Here is a 24,722-nt window from a genome sequence, read left to right as displayed (position 1 = left end):
TGTCTCTATTGCTATTTTAAGGAGAATTTACATTATTTATACACCTGTACCAAAGGTCATTGAATGAATTAATTAGTTTGCATTTTTACTTTTTCATGTTCAAAGGTTTTATTTCCAAATTTTTCATCTTTGTGCATTTAGGTTAAACATTAATGATTCAAAGCCAAAATTAGTAGTTGATCAGTAAAGTCAGGTCTTGTGGTACATCTTTCCTTGAACTCATTAGAAGACGAAACGTCCACCACAGAATGATAGGACTTACTGGTACTGGATGCATTTGCTGTACACCCAAAATTAGCTAAAAGAAGAGAGACAGTGCTCCATGCAAAAGTATATAACAATTTTGTAAAATGGTTTAATGCCAAAATTTGGAATTTGGTTGAGCAGATTCAAAATGAGGTCTTAGTGTACATCCAGCTACCATGAACTGATATGGTGACAAACGTCCACCACAGAATAGGCCTTCTTGGTACTGGATGCATTTGCTGTAGCTAAAGTTAGTTGGCAGAGGAAAGCTTTTCAGGATGACAGATGATTTTGGGCTACCATTTCCATGGTTTTGACGCATGTTCAGCATCAAAGAGGAAAAATAATGCTATAGGTTCATATTATATATATACTTTCGGATACATTTGTATATGTAATTATTCTGTAGTACATTGTAGGTAAATGTACATTCAGGTGATGAATAGGAGTTTAAAGATATACATAATTCAGATTTTGTTTTCATATCTTTGGCTTGTAATACTGTTTCCATTCATACCTATGCCAAATCTCAAGTTTTAGACTGAAGCCTAAAGTTAATTAGTAAAATTAGTAATTTCCAGTGCAAAATCAGGGTCTCAATTTTCAGCTATTCAATGTCTATTGCCTAATCAAAAGGTGCACCAAGACATTGATTACAGTGTATGACAGAGTTATAAATGGTTAAAACATCACAACAATTCAATTTGAATAATATAACTAGAAATCCCAAACTAAAGAAGGCAAGTGGAGATCTCTAGTTTGTCCTTGACGGGCATGCTTATAACACAGGAAGTAGCTGGGTGTGGTTTGTAGTTTGAAGCTCCATGAGTGTTCTAGTGGGTGTGGTTTGTAGTTTGAAGCTCCATGAGTGTTCTAGTGCTCTGACTTGTTATGTGATATGTTACAGGCTTTAAGGAGAAAATAAATATCACATATGGTTTGTAATGAACTCGACATCAACTCATGGTTATAAACAGATTCTTATATATAGCATGCACAAAATATGACATTGTGTTATCTCTTGCATCTTGTATAAACCTCAGTATTTATGTCATGTCACTTTCTAATGAGGTAGATTATAACAAGGTCTAAGTAGATTAATTCATGTCAATAATGAAACAGGGTTCTACTGATTGTATGCTTATATATAGAAAATATGAACATTTTACAGTCTGTGTTAGCATGTGTATGTAATATCTTCTTCTGCTTTACCTGTATTTCTAGTGTATCTGTTCTTTATTATATTTAGTATTATAATATACAGAGAAACCCTTCTAGACCGATCATTACTACAACGAATGGATAAATAAACTGGTTTACACAGGTTTCCAAATTATACAATATATTCAGAAAGGTTATTTATGCTCCATTGTCTGTTAAAGTTACCTAAATGATAAAACATGAATTACCTAAAATGTTTATAATTGATTTACATAATGAAGACTGGCATTTATATTATTATGATTGCAAAGGTGTTTCATTTAAACTATACATTTCTGATACCTTTTGCTTTGTTATGTACATTCTGATTCAAAATTTATCAGTTTGTTTATATGGTTGAATTGCCGTACATTGTAAATAATTTACTACATTTTACTCATCCTTCTTTGCGTTATTTTTTTCATGGTAAATCTGATAATGTATGGCGGACCAATAGGTCATTTTATTGTTGTTTTTTTGTGGTTGATCAGGTCTAATTCAGTCAGTGTCACTCGGACGGTACAGAGGGTGAGTCAAGGTCACCATGCAGTCGGTAATAGAGTTATCTCCCCTACAACATAAAATATATCAATACCAACATCACTGTCATGTTGACCTCTTCATACAGTTATCTGCCTGTTACATACAGCCAGGGTATCAATGAGAATGCATTGATGATTTCAAGGACAGCCCTTCAGTTTTAAACCTGTAATCTGTATGGCTACTAGAGGTCAACATGAAAGGTCAGTGTGATCTGATTTAGTTATAATAGAAATCAGTACAGTAAATATTTATTCACATTATGTCATAGCCCGCGGCAGTTATATAAGACTTATGGAACAGGAATAAATCTACTGACCCAGAATCACAGGTATTATGTAACAAAAATCATTATCTCTAACAAAAATCATTATCTCTGTGGGTAAGACATATGTTGAATAAGTTATACTAAGATAAAAGGGAGATAACTTGAAAAGAATGCTGTATTATGTTGAGCGACCGACATACATTGTTTGTGACATAAAGTAGTTGTAATATACATAATCATATATAATATAATCACTTTTTCTTTAATGCATGATGAATAAAGACTATTTTTTCTCTTATTTTGTCACTATATATATTACCTTCAACAGGAAAAAGGGACAATATATTATCAGTAGTTTTGGAACAGGTACTTCTGTAAACTGGCTAGATATATGAACTCTGAACTTGTTTCTACAGGTTTCCATCTGGGCTCTGGTGTTAGGTTTGTCTCAATATTTAATAACAGATAATTATTAGAATTTATTACATATTTATCATAAATGTTAACAAAACTGTCCCCTTTCCTCCCCTTTCTAACAGACATATGATACATTAATGTTTCAATTTTCATCTAGATATCAATAACTGTTTAACAGGTATGCCCTTGACACACAATCATGAACATTTAAGATGCACTTAATTGACATTTGACCTTGCAATGAAGGTTGCAGTGACCCAGTTATAGTATGTATATTGCACAGGGTCTGTGGGTGATGCATAAACATGTACATTGTATATGTTTCAAGTCATCAAGATCTTTAACAGTTCAGTGTTATGACTTGGACAAGATAATATTGAAACATTAAAACTACAACAACAGTGATTGAGAAGAAGACAACAAGAAAAATGTGCCATTATTAGCTACAAGAAGATATTAGTATCATTTCTGTAAATGGCTAGCCTACTAAAGGCTTGATATGATAAAGTTATCAGATGTAAGGTAAAGGTTATTTGTCAATGCCAAGGCTGCAGAAGTTCAGTCACTGTCGAGGCTGTAGAAAGTCAGTAAAAGTAACAGCAAGGCTGCAGATAATCAGTCATTGAAAGTCAATGTTGCAGATATTCAGTCAATGTCAAAGCTGTAGAAGTTAAGTCAATGTCAATGATGTACAATGTCAGCCAATGTCAATGTTGTAGAAGGTCAGTCAATGTCAAGGCTGTAGGTCAGTCAATGTCAATACTGCAGAAGGTCAGTCAATGTCAAGGCTGTACAATGTCAGTCAATGTCAATGCTGTACAATGTCAGCCAATGTCAAGGCTGTACAATGTCAGTCAATGTCAATGCTGTACAATGTCAGCCAATGTCAAGGCTGTAGAAGGTCAGCCATGTCAATGCTGCAGAAGGTCAGTCAATGTTAAGGCTGTACAATGTCAGTCAATGTCAAGGCTGTAGAAGGTCAGTCAATGTCAAGTCTGAACAATGTCAGCCAATGACAATGCTGTAGAAGGTCAGTCAATGTCAAGGCTGTAGAAGGTCAGTCAATGTCAAGGCTGTAGAAGGTCAGTCAATGAATGTCAATGCTGCAGAAGATCAGGCATTGAATGTCAATGCTGTTGGTAGTCTGTGTCAAGACTTTAGGTCAGTCAATGTCAATACTGCAGAAGATCAGCCATTGAATGTCAATGCTGTAGGTAGTCAATGTCAATGCTGCAGAAGGTCATTCAATGAATGTCAATGCTGTTGAAGGTTAGTCAATGTCAAGGCTGTAGAAGGTCAGTCAATGTCAGATCAGCATGTCTGACAATTTGATATACGGGTTGTGAAACAGGTAGGGATTTTATATAGTTGACAATTTCCACTGGCACACGACACATTACCAGCATGTACACCAACTCTATCACTGTTATACTTGTAGTGAGGTGCTAAGTTGACCCTATAATAGTGCATGAAATCATATATTTTTATATATCCACACAAGTGTCTTAATTAAATTATTTCTGTTAAAGCAAATTATGGAAGAAAAGCAAGAATGTTCCTACAAATGGGAATGATTTTTGTGTTAACTATGAAGACAATTTCTAGTTTCAGACATGGTTTTCATTTCAAGTTTCTACATCATACTGATTGCATATCCTTTAGAGAAACGTCATGTTTCAAATAAGATTTGTGCCATTTGCAGCATTGTTGGTTTACAGTTTTGAATTAATGATACATGTATAAGGAAAGGATGGATGGAAAAAACAAAGGATTTTTAATACAAGTACCATTGATTTTCACAAGATACATTTTGCTTTTATAAAATTTTATTTCAGATGCTTTTCAACATTTCTTTCAGAATATTTTTCTTCTTTTTGGTTCAGACAAAAATAAATTTGTGAGAGAAATGTGTTTCTGTATACATCTCTTTACATAGATTTAATATTTTGTATGTTCTAGAAAATATGTGTAGCCACATCATTTCGGTCCTTTCAGAGCTCACTACAGTCGAAAAAGTTAATTTCTATGTTATCAATAGATATTAATCATGATTATGATGTCAAAGTGTTACTATGTTATATTTCATTATACTAGTTAGTACATATACAACAAATAGTGTTTTCAATATGAAAAATGTAGAGGTAATTTGATTCTTAATTGACTTGGCTCATGTAAGTTTCGGAATCTCATTATAACACCCAATCTCAAATCCATCTTCTATTCTTGTAGCTTCAAAAGAAATCCTAAGTTTGCATCAGTGAACCTGAAGAAGACAGTAACAAATGACAGATCAAAACCTAGGATATGACGTGGAGTAAACACACCAAGATAGACAGTTTCACAGTTACACCAACATTCCATCTCCAAGAAGAGTGACCAAATGTTGTATATATCTTCAGTAATATTCTATATTTTCATTTCATGTTAGTAAAAATATTTACCATTTATTTTATGACAAATATGAAACAATTAATTTACCTTATTAAAAAAAATTGTTTATTTATGACCTGGTTGGAAATTGCTTTAAGGTGGTGTGATAACAGCATAGTAGATAAGAGAAACTTGAATGGCCATGTATGTGACCAGCGGGGGTACGACAGGTGTAAACTAGAAGTCACATGTGACCAGCGGGGGTACGACAGGTGTAAACTAGAAGTCACACTGTGGTAAAAGCTGAGTGGTTTTCATCCATGTCATTTTACCAACTATATCATATAGCCAAAATGTGAGTCTCCTTTCTAGGAATTCTGGAAAATCTTCCAAGTTGTAGGATATACCTGTAAGAAGGATGAATATCAAGTTTCGATCTTGGAAAACAATATTTATGATGCATGGATCAGTAACACAAAAGAGAGATGGTATCCGTTGTAATGTATATATAGTAAGATGAAGTTTTTGTCATATGTTGTTACTACATCTACAAGTATTTGTACATAAACTCATACCTCACATTGTATAAAACTCATACCTCACGTTGTATAAAACTCATACCTCACGTTGTATAAAACTCATACCTGTTATTGTATAAAATTCATACCTGTTATTGTATAAAACTCATACCTCACATTGTATATTATTCTTATTACCTTACCTGGCTTGAAGACCCAGGTGAGTTTTACTTCCTTCATGCATTGTTTAATGCTTTTTTGTCATCTGTAATAATTTTTTTCTTTAAAAGCTACACAATTTCAGAATGGATGGAATGTTTTTGACTAAAATTGACAGGAATTGATCCCTACAAAGAATTAATTTACAATGGACTATGAGATGAAGGGGATTCAGTGTTGTGTAAAGGAAAGAATAAGGCTATAAATGAGACAGGACAAATATCTGTTTGAAGAAGAAATGGGCAATTCTTAACAACAACAAAAGTTATCATTCCCTGGCCATTTGCTGTGTTAATCCCAATTTGAAATCCAAGATACATTTTCAACTTCTCAGCTTCCATGGACTGATTTTGACAAAACAATCAGTATGTATACACTGCTATTATTTTGATTTTTTGTTTGTTATACCTGGTATTTTAGCCAATTGCATCTGTTCTCTGAAATTATGGTAAAGTAATACAAATTATACTGTCATTGTCCCGAACAGGCACATGCTGTTTTTTTATGGTAAAGTAAAATCTTATATGATCATGACCACCTCAAAATAGCTGAGATGTGATTAAATCTCTGTGCCATAAAAATGGTGTTAAATTTATATTGTTTCAATTTTATCAAAATTCATCATGGTCTTTTTAATCAGTGTTATTATAAACAATAGTACTTATCAAAGTTATCAAATTTTGTTATTGTAAATTATAGAAAACAAGTGCTGAAAATCTGTGGAGTCTGCTTCACTTGGTTTATTTCAATCATATCTCTGCAATTAATTCTGAGGATTGGAATGTGCTCTAGATATAAACATGTATACTTAGTTCAGGCTAAGATGTCACAAACCTACTTAAGCTAATCACCAGTTTGATTTGATTTAATTTGTGTAACATTCTTTTAACAGCCAGGGTCATATCACATGGATGAAAGAGTATATATATACCTCATAGTAGCATGGATTTGGTGCTCAAAAAGATATTGATGATGTTAACATTTATGTCAATATTCAGTTAAGATGAAAACAAATGTATTTTTGTAGAATTAAAGGGTAAATTTTTTATGTAAAATATAAGCAGCTTACCATTAAGTTTTTGCTATTAAAAAGTTTATACTTTGGGCTCAGATTTTTTGTTTGAATTATCTCCCTTTAAAAGTTTTTGTCACATAAGCCAATGTTATATTATATTATAATGTTGCATTTAATCATCAAATTCCTAGAATAGTTTGATTCTACAATTCATGGTATAATTATACAGATGTTTACAGTAACCTTGGGAACTTGGTATAGAAATCTTTTAAAAATGGATCCATATGTATAAATTGCCTTTCAGTAATGACATGCAGAATCACATTCCTGTTATCAGATGTATTGAAATATTACGTCGATGTTGTTAAACCTGATATATATGTATGTAAATATAGGATACCAATTAGGATCACTTAGTAGCATTACAAAATTAGCTAGTCAGTAAAGAATCCGTGCCATTTGCCACCATTTGTATCAAAGTTATTTTCCGTTTTTTGAACAGTGCTTACACATGCCTTGATTACCAGCTCTGTGATAGATGTGTTCATGTCAGGTTTTGGATGAACTTCTTTATTGATTTAATGCAAGGCAAAAGTGTTTCTGACTCCCCTGATATTGAGATGTAAAATACAGGATGTGATATTGCTTCGTGTTGATTTATATCAAATGTTATATATTATTTTTACAACTAGATTTGTGCAATTGACTATTTGTACAACATGAATGATGTTTGTTGGAAATTTGAGATGAAAAATAGGATTATTTCCCCCAAAGTTAAGTTTTTACAGTGTAAAGAACCATCACCATTATGTCCCACAGGAAGTGTACATATACTAATCATTCCCAACATTCCTTGTTGTACAATGCCAAAGGAACATTTTGTTTGATATGTAAATTATTTTCTAGTAATCTGATTTATAGAATTGTTATTTGTTTAATACGATGTCCTTTACTGTTCTCTAATGCTTTAAATATAATCTATGGTGAAGTAAACATTATCACAGGTGTTACATTGGTTTTCATGTCATTGTCAATACATTATATTTAACTATAAGTACATGTATGGTATAGCTAGTATAAAGAAATTGTCCTGTTTGTATATATATTATTATCCATGTGTATAATTTCTGTAAGGTAACATTGTTTTACCCAAGTATGTGATATATATTAAAACCTTAATTGACTCACCACATATTCAGTATTTTAAGACACATAGGAATTACCTCCCTTCCTTTACACAACCCGTTACACACACAAAATCATATATAACAGACTAAACCAATTTAAAGTAGACAAATCTTTCACTATTTAACTTATCAACATTATATGTTGTGGAGATAAACCTTTACATCCCGGTCCTTCTGTCAGATGACCATTGTATTTATTCATAAATACAGCCACCTTTATATTATAGTATCCTTGCTGTCTCTGTATTATTATTTTTGTAGTATAGAGAGTCAAGTTTGGATAACACAAACATTCCTATAAGTTAAGATTCATACATTATGGAGGCTGGGATCATATGCTATATGTCTTTATCATAAGGGCATTATGTGGGTCATAGAGTTTCTAGCTGAAATATTTCATCCATGTCTTAATCAATGTCCTCCTAATTCAAAGACACAAAAAGAGAAAACAATTTATGTAGAGGTACTTTATATCAAACCAAATTTTGCCATATTTTTTGTAAAGTCATTTTTTTTCTTTCCTTTACGAATACTACCATCTATTGAATACTGAAATGACAAAATTCCTCATATTGTGAGTAGTTTCAGAAGTAATAATTTCATAAGTCCTCATATCTATACTCATACTGCCAGTATTAGTGCACAGTATATTGCCTTGTAAAGGGAAGGAACTCCATTTTGTCTTGGTGGTATATTTTGTCATTTGATGCAAGATATGAAGTGATTCCTGATGTGTATATATAATCTCTATGAGATCCTCTCCATGAACTTATTTTGGGTAGATCTGATTTTTGTTATTTCCAATTTTTAATAAACAAATGATCTTTACAAAATATCTACGAAAATGTGATTACAATCTATAGATTTATCGACAGAGTAAAGGAACCCAAAATTTTGATTGCCAAATTGAAATGAACCAAAAGATTGAGATTGTTTAAATTGCACGTGTCAGTATGTACAATAGATAAGTGGTTAGTTGCTACATGGTTATCTCTATATATATTTGTATATGCTAGAAAAATATTAAAGCATGCCTACATTTTCCCCACACAGGAAAGATGAAGGCCGATATCCTAATAAAAATTATAAAAAACATTAATTGTTTATTTTGACTTAATTCATATGATAATGGCAGTTTAAAATGGCAAGTATAATTTGTGTATATGTGTTGTAACACACTGTATACTTGTACACTGTATATTTTTCTCACATCAAATAACAAACAAGAATCGGCCACAGCCTGAACAATAAACCCTCAATCAGAAAAGAACAAATTGATTATCTAAGTCAAATAATGCCTATGTATCAGGTTGTGGGCTGTTCAAATCACCCTACATCTGTGGTTCATCGGTCTGTCATCATACAAGATAATTCATTTCTTGTGAATGGAGATTAATCATTCTGAATTGAAATTCTTCCATAATACCAAACAAACTGTATTTCTGAGTGAGTTGTTGAGAATTGGAGCAATATTTACAATATATAATTATAACAAGAAAACACTGCTCTAATGAGAGACCTAAGAAGGCCACTGATAAATCCACACCAGCATATAACAACTAAATCGATCTTCTTTGAATTTTTATTACATAAATCAACACTTCTGGTTCATTATGATACTCCTCTAAACATGAGCCATTAAAGACATATATCACACAATCTACATAGCTAATCAGGCTTAATAGCTGGATTTGTTTTAGACATTTAGACAAACAATCCAAAGTGTTTCTGAAATCTGAAGAGGTGGTTTATTCATAATAGCCTCAAGACTGATGATTTTCAACATGTGTGTACATGAAGATTTTCAGCAGGTTAGAAACCTGATTTACCACAGAATTATCCAAACAAACATAATTTCAACAGAACTAAATACTCTTTGCTATCGTAATGATATCTACATTACAACAAAAATATATAATTTTAGTGAAATGTGTTTTTGCTTCTTTCATAATCAGGAAACTCCTATTGAATTACACTCTGTGATATACATTGAAATGAAATATCATATGTAATGATATATGTTAGAAATTAAAAGTGTATCAAGATTCAATAAAATCACAATTACAGATCAGCCAAAAAAATCACAATTAAAATGATTTAAAAGCATTCTTAACTGAAATAAATGTATATTAATTTTTGTTGCCGTCGCAATGATGGAAAATACTATTAAACAAATAGCAATGTTTGCTTTTGACCAACTGAATGAGATATCTGCATCAAATTTACATATATTACAAATCCTTTTCTCACATAAATACCGTATTTTACCGGAAGCATAGGGGGCTTGTGCACTGAAAAAGGGCAAAATAGGGTGTGGGCTTACTCCAAATATGGGCATATATACCCGGTAAAATATGGTAAGGTAAGCAGGGCTTACAGCTACATGTGTCCAAAATTATAAGGATATGCAAATTTCTGCAAACATGAATTTTAAAAATAAACAAATGATTAAAAACTTCCCTGTTTCCTGTACAAAATGTCCCTCAAGTTAAAAGTTTGTGTAGAAATTCTGAGAAAACAACATCCTGTTATATCTGATTCCACGTAACAATAGAGGTCGAGCCACCAAATACAATGTAGAGAGATGATTACATAATCAGATGTCAATATTCATTATCATTGTATCAACATGTCTAGAAAACAATTTCATCAATTATGATATAATTCCCTATACTGCTACTAAATATGAGTATGGACAGACTGACGCAAGGTACAAAACAGGCCAGGACTCCTTAGACCTCTGATATACAGAAATAGTCACATATGAAAAAGCTCACATAACATTGCATCAATACCAATAATTTTCAAGAAATCTCTTCATAAATTAATGGTTGTATAATTACCTATTAAACCAAAATCTGGTAAAATATTTATAGTAAGAATGCTAAAAATAACATCTTATCACTATTAAAAAGAGCAAAATAAATTTTGTATGCCAACAGAACACGACTATAGTCGGCGAGATAAAGCCCAGCGATGGTTGGCATGTAAGGACATGGCAAAACTTTGTACACCAACAGAACACTGACTATACCTGGGAGAGGAAGCCTAGCGATGGGTAACCAAATTTGTGATGGACAGGGATGGAGAGGAAGGATAACATCCTAAAAGTATGCCTCCAAATACTTTGTGGCAGTGGCGTAAGAATGTATAGACTTCACTAATCCTAACTATATCATCATTTAATAATAATATCATATCCATGAAGCCTCTTATATATAGAGAGGAGAGAGATTAAGTGATGGAATAACATAGAATATACATGGCTAGATAAATTCATTAACTTGAGAATACAACATATGCACATTTAAAGTCAACCTGTGTTTAGGAGAGAATATGCAAGACAGTATAGAGAGACATTTGTGGCTCACGCTACTTTGAATTATTATGTATTGGAGAGAAATTCAGAGTTCTTAACATATCCTTCTGAATACCTGCATTGTGGAACATACAGAAGGGAAGGTATAGGACAGTGGCAGTTATAACGATAAATCTCAACAGTATGAAACAAAAACATCATGACCACATTGTTCTTACCAAATTTATCCTGCAATAAACCCTGGTGACCACCACATAAACTTTGAGTCCCAAGTAGAGGTGTCTGGTGACCAACACATGAACTTTGAGTTCCAAGTAGAGATGGGCTTATTGCAGGATAAAGATATAGCATTTCACTAAACTGTACTAGATTTAGGTGTACTTGTCACCAGCCATGGGCTTATTGCTGAATATGGTAAATGAAAATAAAGGTATGTACAATAAATGGAAAAATCTTCCCTTGTATGATTTACAATCTCTATAAACAATTATATTGCATGAATAACTGAAATCATCATTAATGCTATAAAAACTACATTACAATTTACATAAAGAGTACCTGGTAGCATTTAAAATTGTTTATCTCAAATACACATGGACACATATATATCTGTATAATAAATAACTACAACTTTCTTACAATAATTACATACCAATACTAGCATCAGTATTATTGTCTTGACAGTACCATTCACTGAACACAGTCTTATAATTTGATTTTAAAGCTTTGTAGACAATATCATGTGAATCTATATTTGGGGTCTGGATTATTTTTCAGGTACAAAATAATCCTTAGTTACTGTATTCTTATTCCATAACCTATTCCAAACAGGAGCTTGTCTAAAGATTATTGTACACAATTACAAATTTGTACGAGGAATAAGATTCCTAATTATTATCCGATAAATAATTCCTAGGTTTTTGTAGTTTTATATTGTGCATAATAACTATTGGTAACACTGGAATCAGGTTGTCCATCCTTCCATCTGTCCATGTCAGAATTTTGTTTGCACAGCTCCTACAGTTTTTATTATACGCATGAAGTGATGCTCCAGATGACCACTTTTTTGGGGGGTATTTTTATTCACCTATTTCATACGACAGTTATGCCCTAATTCTCTGGTTGTGATTGTTGACTGAATCTTTGTTTGGACAACTCCTACTTTCATCCAAACTTTGTGAAACTTCACCGATGTAGTCAGTATACACTGAAGATCACTACGCTTATGTTTTGATTCATCCAGTTATGTCCCTTTGTCTATACGTTTGTTGTCATCTTGTCTGGACTCTTTCGAACTTTTCCAAAACTTATATAGTCAGTAGATACACAGGTACACTGAAGTTTTGCACCTGTGCTTACTGTTTTGGTCTGTCTTTTTGCCTTTTCTGTGTCCAGGTGGTCTTAAGATATCTTATACACAAGCTCTGCACTGATACGTGGATGGACACTTGGACGGACAAGGTGAATACTATGTACCCTATTTTAGGAAGAAAATTAATATCTTACGTATCTCACACACAAAGACATAAGTTTGTGGTTACATTCACTGTTACCGTCCTTAAATGACCGGAACTTAATCAAAAATCAATACCAAACATACACTGTTGTAATGTTGAATAAAGATAAGTGCACTTGCAGTCAAGGTATGACTTTGTTAAAATCAATTGATCTATTTGAGTAACAAATACTAAGTATCTTAATTGATAGATGATTGTACTCATTTTTGGCTAATACCTAAATCAATAGAGTTTTTGGTCATAGATCATAAACAAACCAAAAGAAAAAAAAACAAGTTTCATAAGATCATAAGAACTTCTACAGCAACACTTGAATAATGCAAACAATATCATTTTACATAATTGTTCATTTTCACCAGGAAAATGTTTTGTTATATCTTTAAAAATCTACCACTGTACTTTTTACATGCTATTCAATTATCCAATTAAATGTCTTCTGTACAATGGAGAATTGAATACTTTTATGGTGTTAATAAAACCGACATGGTGAGTTTTTGTAGTAAATCATTATCATGTATAACATTGGAAAGGCAGTTCTATCACAATCTGATCAATTACATCGTTTTGTAATAAAAACAGTTTTTGTACTTTGTAAAAACTTGTACTTTTTGGCACAAAAACTTTAAATAATGGATTTGCATTGATGGTTTGGAATCAATTTCATTAGAATACATAATCAAATAACAAATGTACTGAAATATTATTGAGTCTATTATAATCATAGATACAGTCCCATTTCTAGCCATCAGGAGAGCTCGAGATAACAAGGTCCAATTGAAATTGTAATTGCAATTGTAATTCATTGTAAAGTATTTACAAAATGAGCAAATTTATTTATAGCTAATATGCAGCCATGATTCACTGTTAATATTTGATGTATGTTCAGGAGAGGGCCTCGATAAGTTTTAGAACTTGTGCCCCAATCCTATTTGTCATTATGAACCAATCAAAGGCAAAATAAAATCTGTTTAAACCAACAAATGTACAATCTGGTATAAAATCTCGTCCCTGTTACTGATGCTTGTGTTATGATCACCACAAAAATGTTTGAAAACAATATCATTTGAGACAGATTCAACAAATTCACCAATTATATACAGTCTATAGTCCAGAAGGAAGGGACATTAGTGAAAATTCATCAAGATTTTAGCTTCCTCACCATTCACTGAGTTTTGCAGTAAAATTCCATCCCCTCCACAGTACAGTTAACATTGACTTATCACACTGACCTTGAAATGACCTTCATATCAACTATAACATATCACTATATTTGATCTTGTGTATTGCATCTAAGTTTTTTTTATCCAATGATCAGCATTCCTCATCATCAACATCATCAAACTGTCCCTGTCTCTGTTGTGAAGGCGACCTGGAATTTGATGATTGGATCTGTATGGATGTCATAGGGTAAGAACAGATGTTCATCTACTTCATAGCCAGCTTCAGCCAAAGTCTTCGGATGAGGGTGCTGATATATATTGTTGAAGTCATCTGAAAAGATACAAAAAATCATCAGGATTTTACTTTTGATTGAAATTGTTAAGACTATTTTCCTCCAATATTTGAAACATTTATAATTCTATATTTACTTTACACTACTTATCTCCACAAAGTTATTCTGATGTTGAATAATATTATGTTGCTGTTAACTATTAATCATTTATATTGGAAACTTTTCAATAACTGAGAACTTACTTAAGGACACATCACAATTACTTCCCATCCTCATCACATTTATCATATGGATGACTCAATTTACAACCATGTGGAATGATGAATTTACAAACATGCAAAATGAATGGCTGAATTTAAACCATATGTATGGAAGACTGAATTTAAACCATATGTATGGCTGAATTTAAACCATATGAATGGAAGACTGAATTTAAACCATATGTATGGAAGACTGAATTTAAACCATATGAATGGAAGACTGAATTTAAACCATATGATCTGAAGACTGAATTTACTACCATTTGGAATGAATGACTAAATTTACTACTACCCATTACAAATCTTACATCACATTAATGAAATCCATGCATGCATCTGACTAGCAAAGGTTTGTACCTGCATATAGTGCGCAGTGGATTTTTTCACTTGTCAAATTTTGAAACAAAGTGTGCACTATATGCGAATACTTATACGGTATATGGATGACTGAATTGACACCCATACGGATGACTGAATTTACTACCATATGGGATGGATGATGGAATTTTCAACCATATGCATGACTGACTTAACTATCATTTGGAATGAATGACTGAATTAACCATCATATGCATGGATGACTGACTTTACTGCCCTATGGAATGGATGACTGACCATATGGATTGTCTGTTTCTAATTCCTCAATCTCAGCGTCCCAGTCTTCCTCAGGTTCCAGTGGGACTTGTGCGCCTTCCTCTGGAACTGGTTCTGGTGTCTTAGGCTTCAGATCTTCCTGATTTCCTGTAATTAGCAGTGACATCAAATGCTAAAAAACACTTTTGTATACAAGTTGGTATAGCACAGATATGGGGTATTTGAATGTTGATGTCCAGATCTGAAAAGCAATTTGACGAAGCATTTTCAGTAAGAAGAAACTGTAGGAAGATTGATGGACCAAACAAAAAGTTATCTTACAGAAAATTTTGTTCAGATGACACAATTAATGACAGACAGACTAATGGCAATTCCAGGGGCAGTAATGGGTATCTTTTCAGGTAAAACACAAGAGAGAAGAAGCATACTGGGTATTGCTAAAGCAATACATGTCCACTACTGGCCCCCGTTAAAAATAGTAACAGTGACTTCAGGTACATAAGTTAGGTACATACATACAAGACGGACGGAGAGGAAACCTTTAGTCCCCCTGGTTTCTCCAGTAAGGGAACTAATAAGGTTGGGACCATTTACGACAATAAAACTGTACCTCTTTTTCTGGTTTTCGGAAAGAAAAGTGGTGGCTCATAGTTATCATCGTCATGGGATTCAGCTTCTTCACTATCACTGCTAGCTTCTTTAGTCTCATCTGACGTGTCCGAGCTGTATTGGCTGCGGCCCCTGTCATAGTGGTGAACAAATTTCTCTCGTTTCTGGGAACCAGTGTGACTACGCCAGAATGAGGAAGAAAGGTTTAGCTCTGCTGCTCGTCTGTACAGGTCGTGAGAATACCCATTAGTAGTAACCTCTTCTTCCTCTTCATCACTCCCTTCTTCATCATCGTTCTCTACCACAGAGACCTATCACAGAAAATAAGATCTCTTTGTAAGTCATCTACAATACATGTAACACATATCATGACACTCTATCAATATCAAAATTGAGTCTTCTTTGGAATTGTAATGCTCCAGACCCTATATGTGTACAGTATCATATGTTAAACATTAGTCCTGATGAGGGCCACAGCCCTCCCTCTTTACTCATAAATACTTCAGGCAAAATTGGGTTTAAATATCATTAATTACTTCTCATTACATCTATACAAAATTTAGTATAAACATCTACTTTAGATTTATTTTAGACATAATCCTTCTATCTGTACAGAAGGAAAAGTATTTCAAAGATTAACTTCTATTCCCCTATTCCAGAAGCAAAATAGTACAATTATATATATGTAACAGAGCGCATGATGAATTAAATTTAAATCACTGCCTCCGCTAGGGATCGAACCCGGGACCTCTGGCTTACTAGTCTTACGCTCAACCGATCGAGCTAAAGAGAAGATCTCTCTAGCCGAGCGGTATATTGCAGCTAGTATTTACAAGGGTTACATACTCCCCCTCCAGGAAAGAACTCGTCCTCGAGTTTCCAGGGGTAACAGCGATGCTTTCGCAAGCAGCGATGAGTATCATTCCCGAGTCCCTACATGGGAGCCAATGTAACAGAGCGCATGATAAATTGAATTTAAATCACTGCCTCCGCTAGGGATCGAACCCAGGACCTCTGGCTTACTAGTCTTACGCTCAACCGATCGAGCTAAAGAGAAGATCTCTCTAGCCGAGCGGTATATTGCGGCTAGTATTTACCAGGGTTAAGGGTTACATATATTCTAACAATAACATGGCATCTCAAGCGATACAAATCCCCTCGCTATTTAACATTGACCAATACACAACAAATGAATTGTCTTATCACAATATCGTACAGGAAAACACTGCTAAATATAATAACAAGAAATGACAGTTGTCAGTAAGAGTTTGAAGTAACAGAAGTACAATTATAAATATATCCGATAATAAACGAAGTTGGTAGAGTGAGGATGATAAATTGATACAGATTTAATACAAATCTATTTGTAGTAAGAGTGACCTCAATTTGGATCCCAGGAGATTGAAATGCAAATTCAGTCATTTAGGACAATCAGATATTATCAATGCAGTCAGTAGAGTGAGGATGTCAAACATAATTTTGATCCCAGCAGGTGGAAACCCAAATTTGCCCAAAAGATGTTGTGAGTAAGTGTATGGAGTTCCAGGACTATGAGCAAGGACATCAAAAATCTAACTAAAGTAACAATGGCCTCATTTTCAACCCTCAGTGGGTGAAATGAACATGTAACTTTGTGAGCAAGTGTATTAAGTTTCAGGACAATCAGGTAGATAAGGAAATCTGTTGAGGGCGATGAACTTCACAACTCTATTGATACAAAGTGACCGGGTGGTTGTTCGCAAACTTGTACAAGATATGTTGGTTGTAAGTTAGTGAATGTAATTTCAGGAAAATTAGATCATTAATGAAGTCAGTAGAGTGAGGACCTTAAAAATCTAATTATAGTACTAAACAGTGACCTCAATTTTGACATCAGGTGGTCAAAATACAAACTTGTACAAAAGATGATGGGTGTGAGAAAGAAGTTGAATTTTCAAGACAATTAAATCATTAATGAAGTCGGTAGAGCGAGGACGTCGTTTGGTCATGTACATGCATACAAGCCTATCCCTGTATCATATTCTCTCTCCATTTGTCAAAAGTAGAAAGTAAACATTTGCATAGAAAGCAGTTCTATAATGCTAGTGTAGTAGTCCTTGTTGATATATGTAGTGGTACTTGTTGATGTATGTAGTGGTACTTGTTGATGTATGTAGTGGTCCTTGTTGATATATGTAGTGGTACTTGTTGATGTATGTAGTGGTCCTTGTTGATGTATGTAGTGGTCCTTGTTGATATATGTAGTGGTACTTGTTGATGTATGTAGTGGTACTTGTTGATGTATGTAGTAGTCCTTGTTGATGTATGTAGTGGTACTTGTTGATGTATGTAGTGGTCCTTGTTGATGTAAGTGGTCGTTGTTGATGTATGTAGTGGTCCTTGTTGATGTATGTAGTGGTCCTTGTTGATGTATGTAGTGGTCCTTGTTGATGTATGTAGGGTCCTTGTTGATGTATGTTAGTTGGTACTTGTTGAGGTATGTAGTGGTAGCTTGTTGATGTATGTAGTGGTCCTTGTTGATGTATGTAGTGGTCCTTGTTGATGTATGTAGTGGTCCTTGTTGATGTATGTAGTGGTCCTTGTTGATGTATGTAGTGGTCCTTGTTGATGTATGTAGTGGTCCTTGTTGATGTATGTAGTGGTCCTTGTTGATGTATGTAGTGGTCCTTGTTGATGTATGTAGTGGTCGTTGTTGATGTATGTAGTGGTCCTTGTTGATGTATGTAGTGGTCCTTGTTGATGTATGTAGTGGTCCTTGTTGATGTATGTAGTGGTCCTTGTTGATGTAAGTGGTCGTTGTTGATGTATGTAGTGGTCGTTGTTGATGTATGTAGTGGTCCTTGTTGATGTATGTAGTGGTCCTTGTTGATGTATGTAGTGGTCCTTGTTGATGTATGTAGTGGTCCTTGTTGATGTATGTAGTGGTCCTTGTTGATGTATGTAGTGGTCCTTGTTGATGTATGTAGTGGTCCTTGTTGATGTATGTAGTGGTCCTTGTTGATGTATGTAGTGGTCCTTGTTGATGTATGTAGTGGTCCTTGTTCTATGTTAGGAATACCAATATACATACCTTATCAGCTTGCCCTTTGGGGTTATCGTCGGTGGGAATGACAAGATCCTGACGGGGCCGGCCACGCCAATTGTTACTCAGGTTTGGGTCACGCTTTGCATATACAGTCATCTTCCTTAAAGTGGGAACATTTTGCCACGATTTGGACAGCTTGTTCTGCAATGATAAATCAGCCAAAATTGGACCAAGCCCATTAGAATGACACACTAGTTATTGTTAATGAAATACCTAGTCTTCCATTGTTTACAATGCTACTGATGACAACTGCCTGGTCAGTTTCCAGTATACAGATACATTTGTTTATACATGTATTATCCGGTAAATGATTTTCAATAAGATCCCTATTTTAGTAGATCAATATTCCAAGCATGAATTTTAAAGTAAAGTTCTTATTTTTATTTTATGACTTTAATGGGCTGTGAATCTATTATTCTTTTGAATATATCATATATCTCAAGTGATAAAATTCAAGATGAATGGCCCATTGACTCTCCAATTTCTATAATCAGGAGTTCAACAATTCCGATGACTGAACTTTTACACCATTTACCACCACAGTGTACATATAATCATAGTGTACCAAAAAACACCTGGTTACACATAAAATCCAACAAGGGTCGTGATATAAAAAAAATCTATTCACATATATACCTACACACCTAAGAAAGCTGTTACATTATATGTGATTACTTTACTTGGTTAGAAACTCTGGTAATAAATATACAAACCTCATTTAGATCCAATCGGACAAGTTTGGTGAAGGATTCTATTGCTGTAGGGATTTCTCTAAGTTTGTTGTTGAACAAGTCCAGGCTATTCAGACTGACCAGTCCACTGAATGACTCTGGCAGCTCTTCTAACTGTTAACAATACATGATAATCGATTATGAACTGTTTTGAAGACCAGTCAAAAACAGGAAAATGTATATAGAATGCTTTCATTTCTTCAAGTGTCTCTATATGAGAATCAGCCTAAAAAATGTTTGTTTGTTCTACTGGGTAGGTGAGGGGGATTTATAGAAACCTATTGCTTTTATCCAATATTCTGAGTGAAGAAAATCGTAGAAGGAATCATCACTGGATGAGGATTAAGACCAAACTACAGAATACTTTTGAATGAATATAAATTAATGGCACCACATCTAGATAATATTAAACAAATTCAATGAGGTTCTTACTTTTACAGAATCAGAAATGTACCATTATGAGGATTGAAAGGCGACATAATACCACCAGTGACATCAAAGTAAAGACAAACAACACAATGTCATACCATCAAACTGGTGTTAACAGTGGTACATTGTAATATACAGTGATTTTATAACACCTCTGTAATGTGTTAAAAATGTCCTAGTGTTCTCATTTTTATTGAAATTAATGAAACTTTGATAAAATGAAATTCAAAAGCTTGTTTCATAAATTTCATATATCATTATTTATGTGGATTTGGAAGTCCATCATCAGGAAAAGGAACCTTTCGTGAACATGTTAAGCATTATTATATAGTCTTTGGAGACAAAAATCATTGGGAGACTTAACATGCATATGTTAGTTAATACAATTTTGGAACAAACTCATTTCACAAAACTGAATCCTACCAAATTGTTGTCCAATCTCAGATCTTCTAATGAAGTCAGATTGCCAAATGAACTTGGGAGAAGTTGCAGCTTGTTTTTTGAAAGTTGACAAAACTTCAAGGATCTCAAGTTTCCAAATGATTCTGGTAAATCACTTAATAGATTCTGACCTGAAAAAAAAACAAATCAACAAAATACAAATTTAAATATGATTCTGTTACATAATATGAAATGAACAAAAAAGTTATTTGTGGATATTTCTGCTAACTGCATGTACATATCTCTGCCAGAAAATAAACATGCTTTACAAGTGATTGTTCTATTTTATTTATTAGGTGTACGTATATTATATACATTTCTGTACGTGTAAGCCATTTTGAATGGAATTGGATACTCAACAAAACCATTTTCTGCCACACCTCATAAGTTTGCTTCAAAGATGGTACAGAGACAGGGTTCAAGATAACAAGTGCAATCAATGATTGCGAAAGCTCACCGGCAGCAGCAATCACACTATGCACTCATTTTTTTATGAATGTATAAGCATGTCATTTTGAAATTGTACATCGCGTATATATCACATAATATCGCTCCTAGATCTAGACCTCTTATGGATATATAAACCAAATTAGAAGGGTGCAGACTTACAAGTTTTCGAAAAAATTACCCCAAAATCTTAAAGCAGGTTTTGGTGCCAGAAAAGTTAAGTCCACAAAATGGTAAAATGCTAAAAAATCACAATTTTTTTTTCTGCATGATTTTGCTATAACATCACTCCTAGACCTCTAATGAATGTGTAAACCAAATTAGAAGGGTGCACGTGTGAGGTGTATACTTTTGGACTTACAAGTTTTCCAAAAAGTTTAAAATGGATTTTGGTGCTAAAAAGTTAAGTCCACAAAATGGTAAAATGCGAAAAAATCTCATTTTTTTCTGCAAGATTTTGCTATAACATCACTCCTAGACCTCTAATGAATGTGTAAACCAAATCAGAAGGGTGTGAGGTGTATACTTTTAGACTTACAAGCTTTCCAAAAACTGATCCCAAAAACTTTAAAGTTGGGTTGGACGTCGACGCCGGGGTTATAGCATTAGCTCACGATTTTTCGTAACCGGTGAGCTAACAATAGTTAGTAGCATTCTGTGTTATCAAATACAACAGGTCAGGTTCAGTGTAACATTAGCCGATGTATTATTGTTCCCAGGTTTTTTTCTTTTAATAAATTCTTTAATCTATAATTGAAGAGGAACCTTAAAAAAGAAGCATCAATCAAAGCACTTCATTACTTTTTCAACTGCATACTCACATCAGTGAAAAAATACAGTAACATGTAACTAAAAACAAAAAAAGATTGATAGGTTTAAACTTACCCAGATCTAGAAATTCAAGGCATACTAAGTCTCCAAACTCTTCAGGAAGTGCTTGAAACAAATTTTCATTTAAATGAATTTCTTTAAGTTTCACTAATTCTCCAATGCTATTTGGTAAATAACTCAGCCAGTTGCCATTTTGGAATGCCCACCTTTCCAGCTCGTCAATCACACTTCCAAGATAAAACTTTTCCAAATTTGCAAGTTTTCCAATGGAGTTTGGCAGTTTTGTTATGAAGTTTCCTCCAAAGTCAAAAAGTTTGAGTTTTTTGCAGTTTCCTTCCAAATCTCTCTGAGAATGGTTCATTGTGAAATTTATTGTCCTTTAAAGAAAGTTCAACAGCTTCATACAGATCTGCTATCCAATCTGGCATTTCTGCCAACTGGTTTCTATCGGCATAGAATTTTTTCAGTTTACAAGCAGAGTTGAAGTGAGATGGTAGAGCTTTGAGAAAATTCCCTGACAAGTCTACAGCTTCCAGATTGTTCAAGTCACCTAAGGTTTCTGGAATTGTTTTTAGCTTGTTGCTGCACAAATTGAGGATACGTAAACATTTCATTCGGCCGATCCCATCAGTTATATGATCTATTTTATTGTCTTCCAATTCAAGTGTTTCTAAATTTTCCAACAGGCCTAATGTGCTGGGAAGATTTTCAAGCTTGTTGTCATCCAAACATAACGTTCTGAGATTTCTGAGTTCACCAATATTATCTGGTAACGTTTTGAGACTATTTCCTGTTGCTTTCAGTACCTGTAAATTTGTTAAGCAACAGATTGACTCACACAATTCTGTAATACAATTTTCATTCAAGTGCAGCTCTCGTAAACAACCTACACATCCTGTCAGCACAGGCAAACTGTTTATTTCATTTCCTGTTATAGAGAGCACCTCCAAACTGGGGAAGAATTTAGAAAAATGTTCAGGCAGTGTGTTGAGATCATTGTAATCAAGAAGAAGCTGTTTGACGAGTGATGATGAGCTGTCGAGAACATCCTCTGGCAAACTCTGAAGGTCACGAGATGACAAGTCTATTTCTACATGACCTGTGTCTACGTCCGAGGACATAACCTCCATATTTTCTGTTTCACCTGAAGCTGGCATTATCCATCAGAGTAACACAGCTGTGCTCTGGATACTGACAACTCCTACAAAAACAGGATCATTTCAACTTTTAAAATGGAAATAAATAAACAATTCACATTGTCAAGTAAACCTATAAGTCACAAAAAAGGGAGACATGTACAAAAACAATGCACAATTTTTTTTTTCAAAAAACATAAAAAGTATACTTCAAACAAATCAATTATACCAGTAATTATATATTTGACATTATACAGACCATTTACATATGTAAATATTACCCATAATTACCAATTCCATCATATTGCACTAATTAGTTTGCACACTTGAAATAATCCCCCTGATAATTTTTAAGGACTTTTGCTCACAAGAGTTCATTATCCATTGTGAAAAGTGAAAAAAAATCATTTGGATCATGATGTTGTTTCATTTGGATGCTAAGTTTTATTGAAATCTACCGCATAGATTATTATGAACAGCTTTTGTTTGAACAGTCTTGTTTTTTGTCAATTTTCATTGATTTTATCAGGTTGGGAACTCCCTTGGATAGTCAAGGGGCCACAATAGCTCAGTCAGAGTACCAGCCATGTCCTCAGGGTGAAGAACTGAAGCGTGTGATTTAGCACTTTCAGTTTGTGTTTCTAGAGAAGCCGACAACAGGCCTGTCTGTGCATGTGCTGTCAAGGTTGTGTCCTCAATGGGCAAGACATTTTACCCTTATTGCTCTGGATGGCATGCAACTTTCCTACTGTATCATTATGTTGTTCAGTGAGATAGTCACTAACTACTACAAGGAGACCTCGTCTCAAAATGACTGTAGTTGTTCATGGAGCGACAAACTCAGCAAACAAACCCTTTGATAATCCAGACAGTCTCAAATGAGACTTCTTTGAGTGCAACATATATAAAACATCAATCTTTTGTATTCTAATTTCTAGTATATTTTATTGATAAGCACACCTCATTTACTTATTCTAGAAAAATTTAGTTTGACTTGATTGTTTCCAATGAATTTCTTGATTTTTCATCTTGTGAAAAAGAGTGATTTCGGGCGCTGTAAAATCAGTAAAAACCAAAATGTTGTGCATAACGACCAAAAAAGATTCAGTTATAAGTCAAGCTGGAGAGCAGTCAATCATAAAATACGATGTTGTCTCACAAAATCGAGACCGTCTCGCGATCGGCTTTTCGAGGGAGTCCCAAACATATCTATAGGGCCCGAAATAAGTGTTTCGGAAGTTTTAAACCCAAGAAATTCCCAACCTGATTAACCTGTCTGGCAGAAGACGACAATCTATATAAAAGCATCTCTCGTCAGCAATAATTTGCATTATCTAATTTTTGTCCCCCGTCTTATTTGCGGAGACGATGAACAGCTGTTTGGTTTATATTTGTGTGTTTCTTTCTATGGCAACATGCACATATTTCACAATTCCTTTGTGCTATTATCTTCAGAATAGGCCTAGTTGAAATTGTTAAACAGTAACATGTAGGAGGCCTATGTCAGTATTATTTTGACCAGCTGGCAAAAGCTGTCCAGATATTGAAACATATCCTTGCCGAATATAATTCATGTAAAACAAAGGTGTCAGAGTTACTGAAGTTGACCAATCCTCTTTAAATAAAACCAATGCACTTCTACGTTTAGCTAACGAACTCTTGGATATGTACATATAAACTTACAAAGAGTAGAAAGCTTTGGTGAAAGCTTACAAATCTTACCGGAAGTTTACAAACGCGCGGTCCTGTCAAAATTGAGAATAATATAGTTGTAAACGAGATCAATCAGTTAAATTCAATTCTGAAATATTTAATTTCTTAAAATAAAATCCAGTTAAATACATAGATACATATAGTAGGATACATCAAAACAATTATTGTTATTTGGAA

At 33.9% G+C, this 24,722-nt stretch overlaps 2 protein-coding genes across 10 annotated transcripts in view; one reads left to right on the top strand and one right to left on the bottom strand.

The window, feature by feature from the left end:
- LOC117328974 (brain-specific angiogenesis inhibitor 1-associated protein 2-like) overlaps window positions 1-9,075 on the top strand; it is a 61,271-nt gene extending 52,196 nt beyond the window's left edge. For 3 of the 9 annotated variants that reach the window (XM_033886684.1, XM_033886639.1, XM_033886666.1), the window contains one exon: window positions 4,901-9,075. In XM_033886684.1, the coding sequence (XP_033742575.1) occupies window positions 4,901-4,918 (18 nt within the window). In that variant the 3' untranslated portion in view covers window positions 4,919-9,075. Of the gene's footprint in view, window positions 1-1,153 lie in introns of all 9 variants that reach the window. The other 6 variants (XR_004533087.1, XR_004533089.1, XM_033886645.1 and 3 more) reach the window with 6 other exon arrangements.
- Window positions 9,076-9,544: 469 nt separating this feature from the next.
- Window positions 9,545-24,563, bottom strand: LOC117328968 (leucine-rich repeat-containing protein 1-like). Its single transcript, XM_033886614.1, is given in 9 exon segments — window positions 9,545-14,307; window positions 15,145-15,270; window positions 15,734-16,043; window positions 18,803-18,958; window positions 19,531-19,662; window positions 20,401-20,549; window positions 21,751-22,030; window positions 22,032-22,897; window positions 24,516-24,563. Coding segments are annotated over 8 exon segments (2,130 nt in total). The 5' UTR covers window positions 22,854-22,897; window positions 24,516-24,563; the 3' UTR covers window positions 9,545-14,152.
- Window positions 24,564-24,722: the final 159 nt, after the last annotated feature.

Source organism: Pecten maximus, chromosome 1, assembly GCF_902652985.1.
Source record: "Pecten maximus chromosome 1, xPecMax1.1, whole genome shotgun sequence".
NCBI classification, from domain to species: Eukaryota; Metazoa; Mollusca; class Bivalvia; order Pectinida; family Pectinidae; genus Pecten; species Pecten maximus.
Note: the sequence above shows the minus strand (reverse complement) of the source record. Positions and strands in the feature narration are given on the sequence as shown.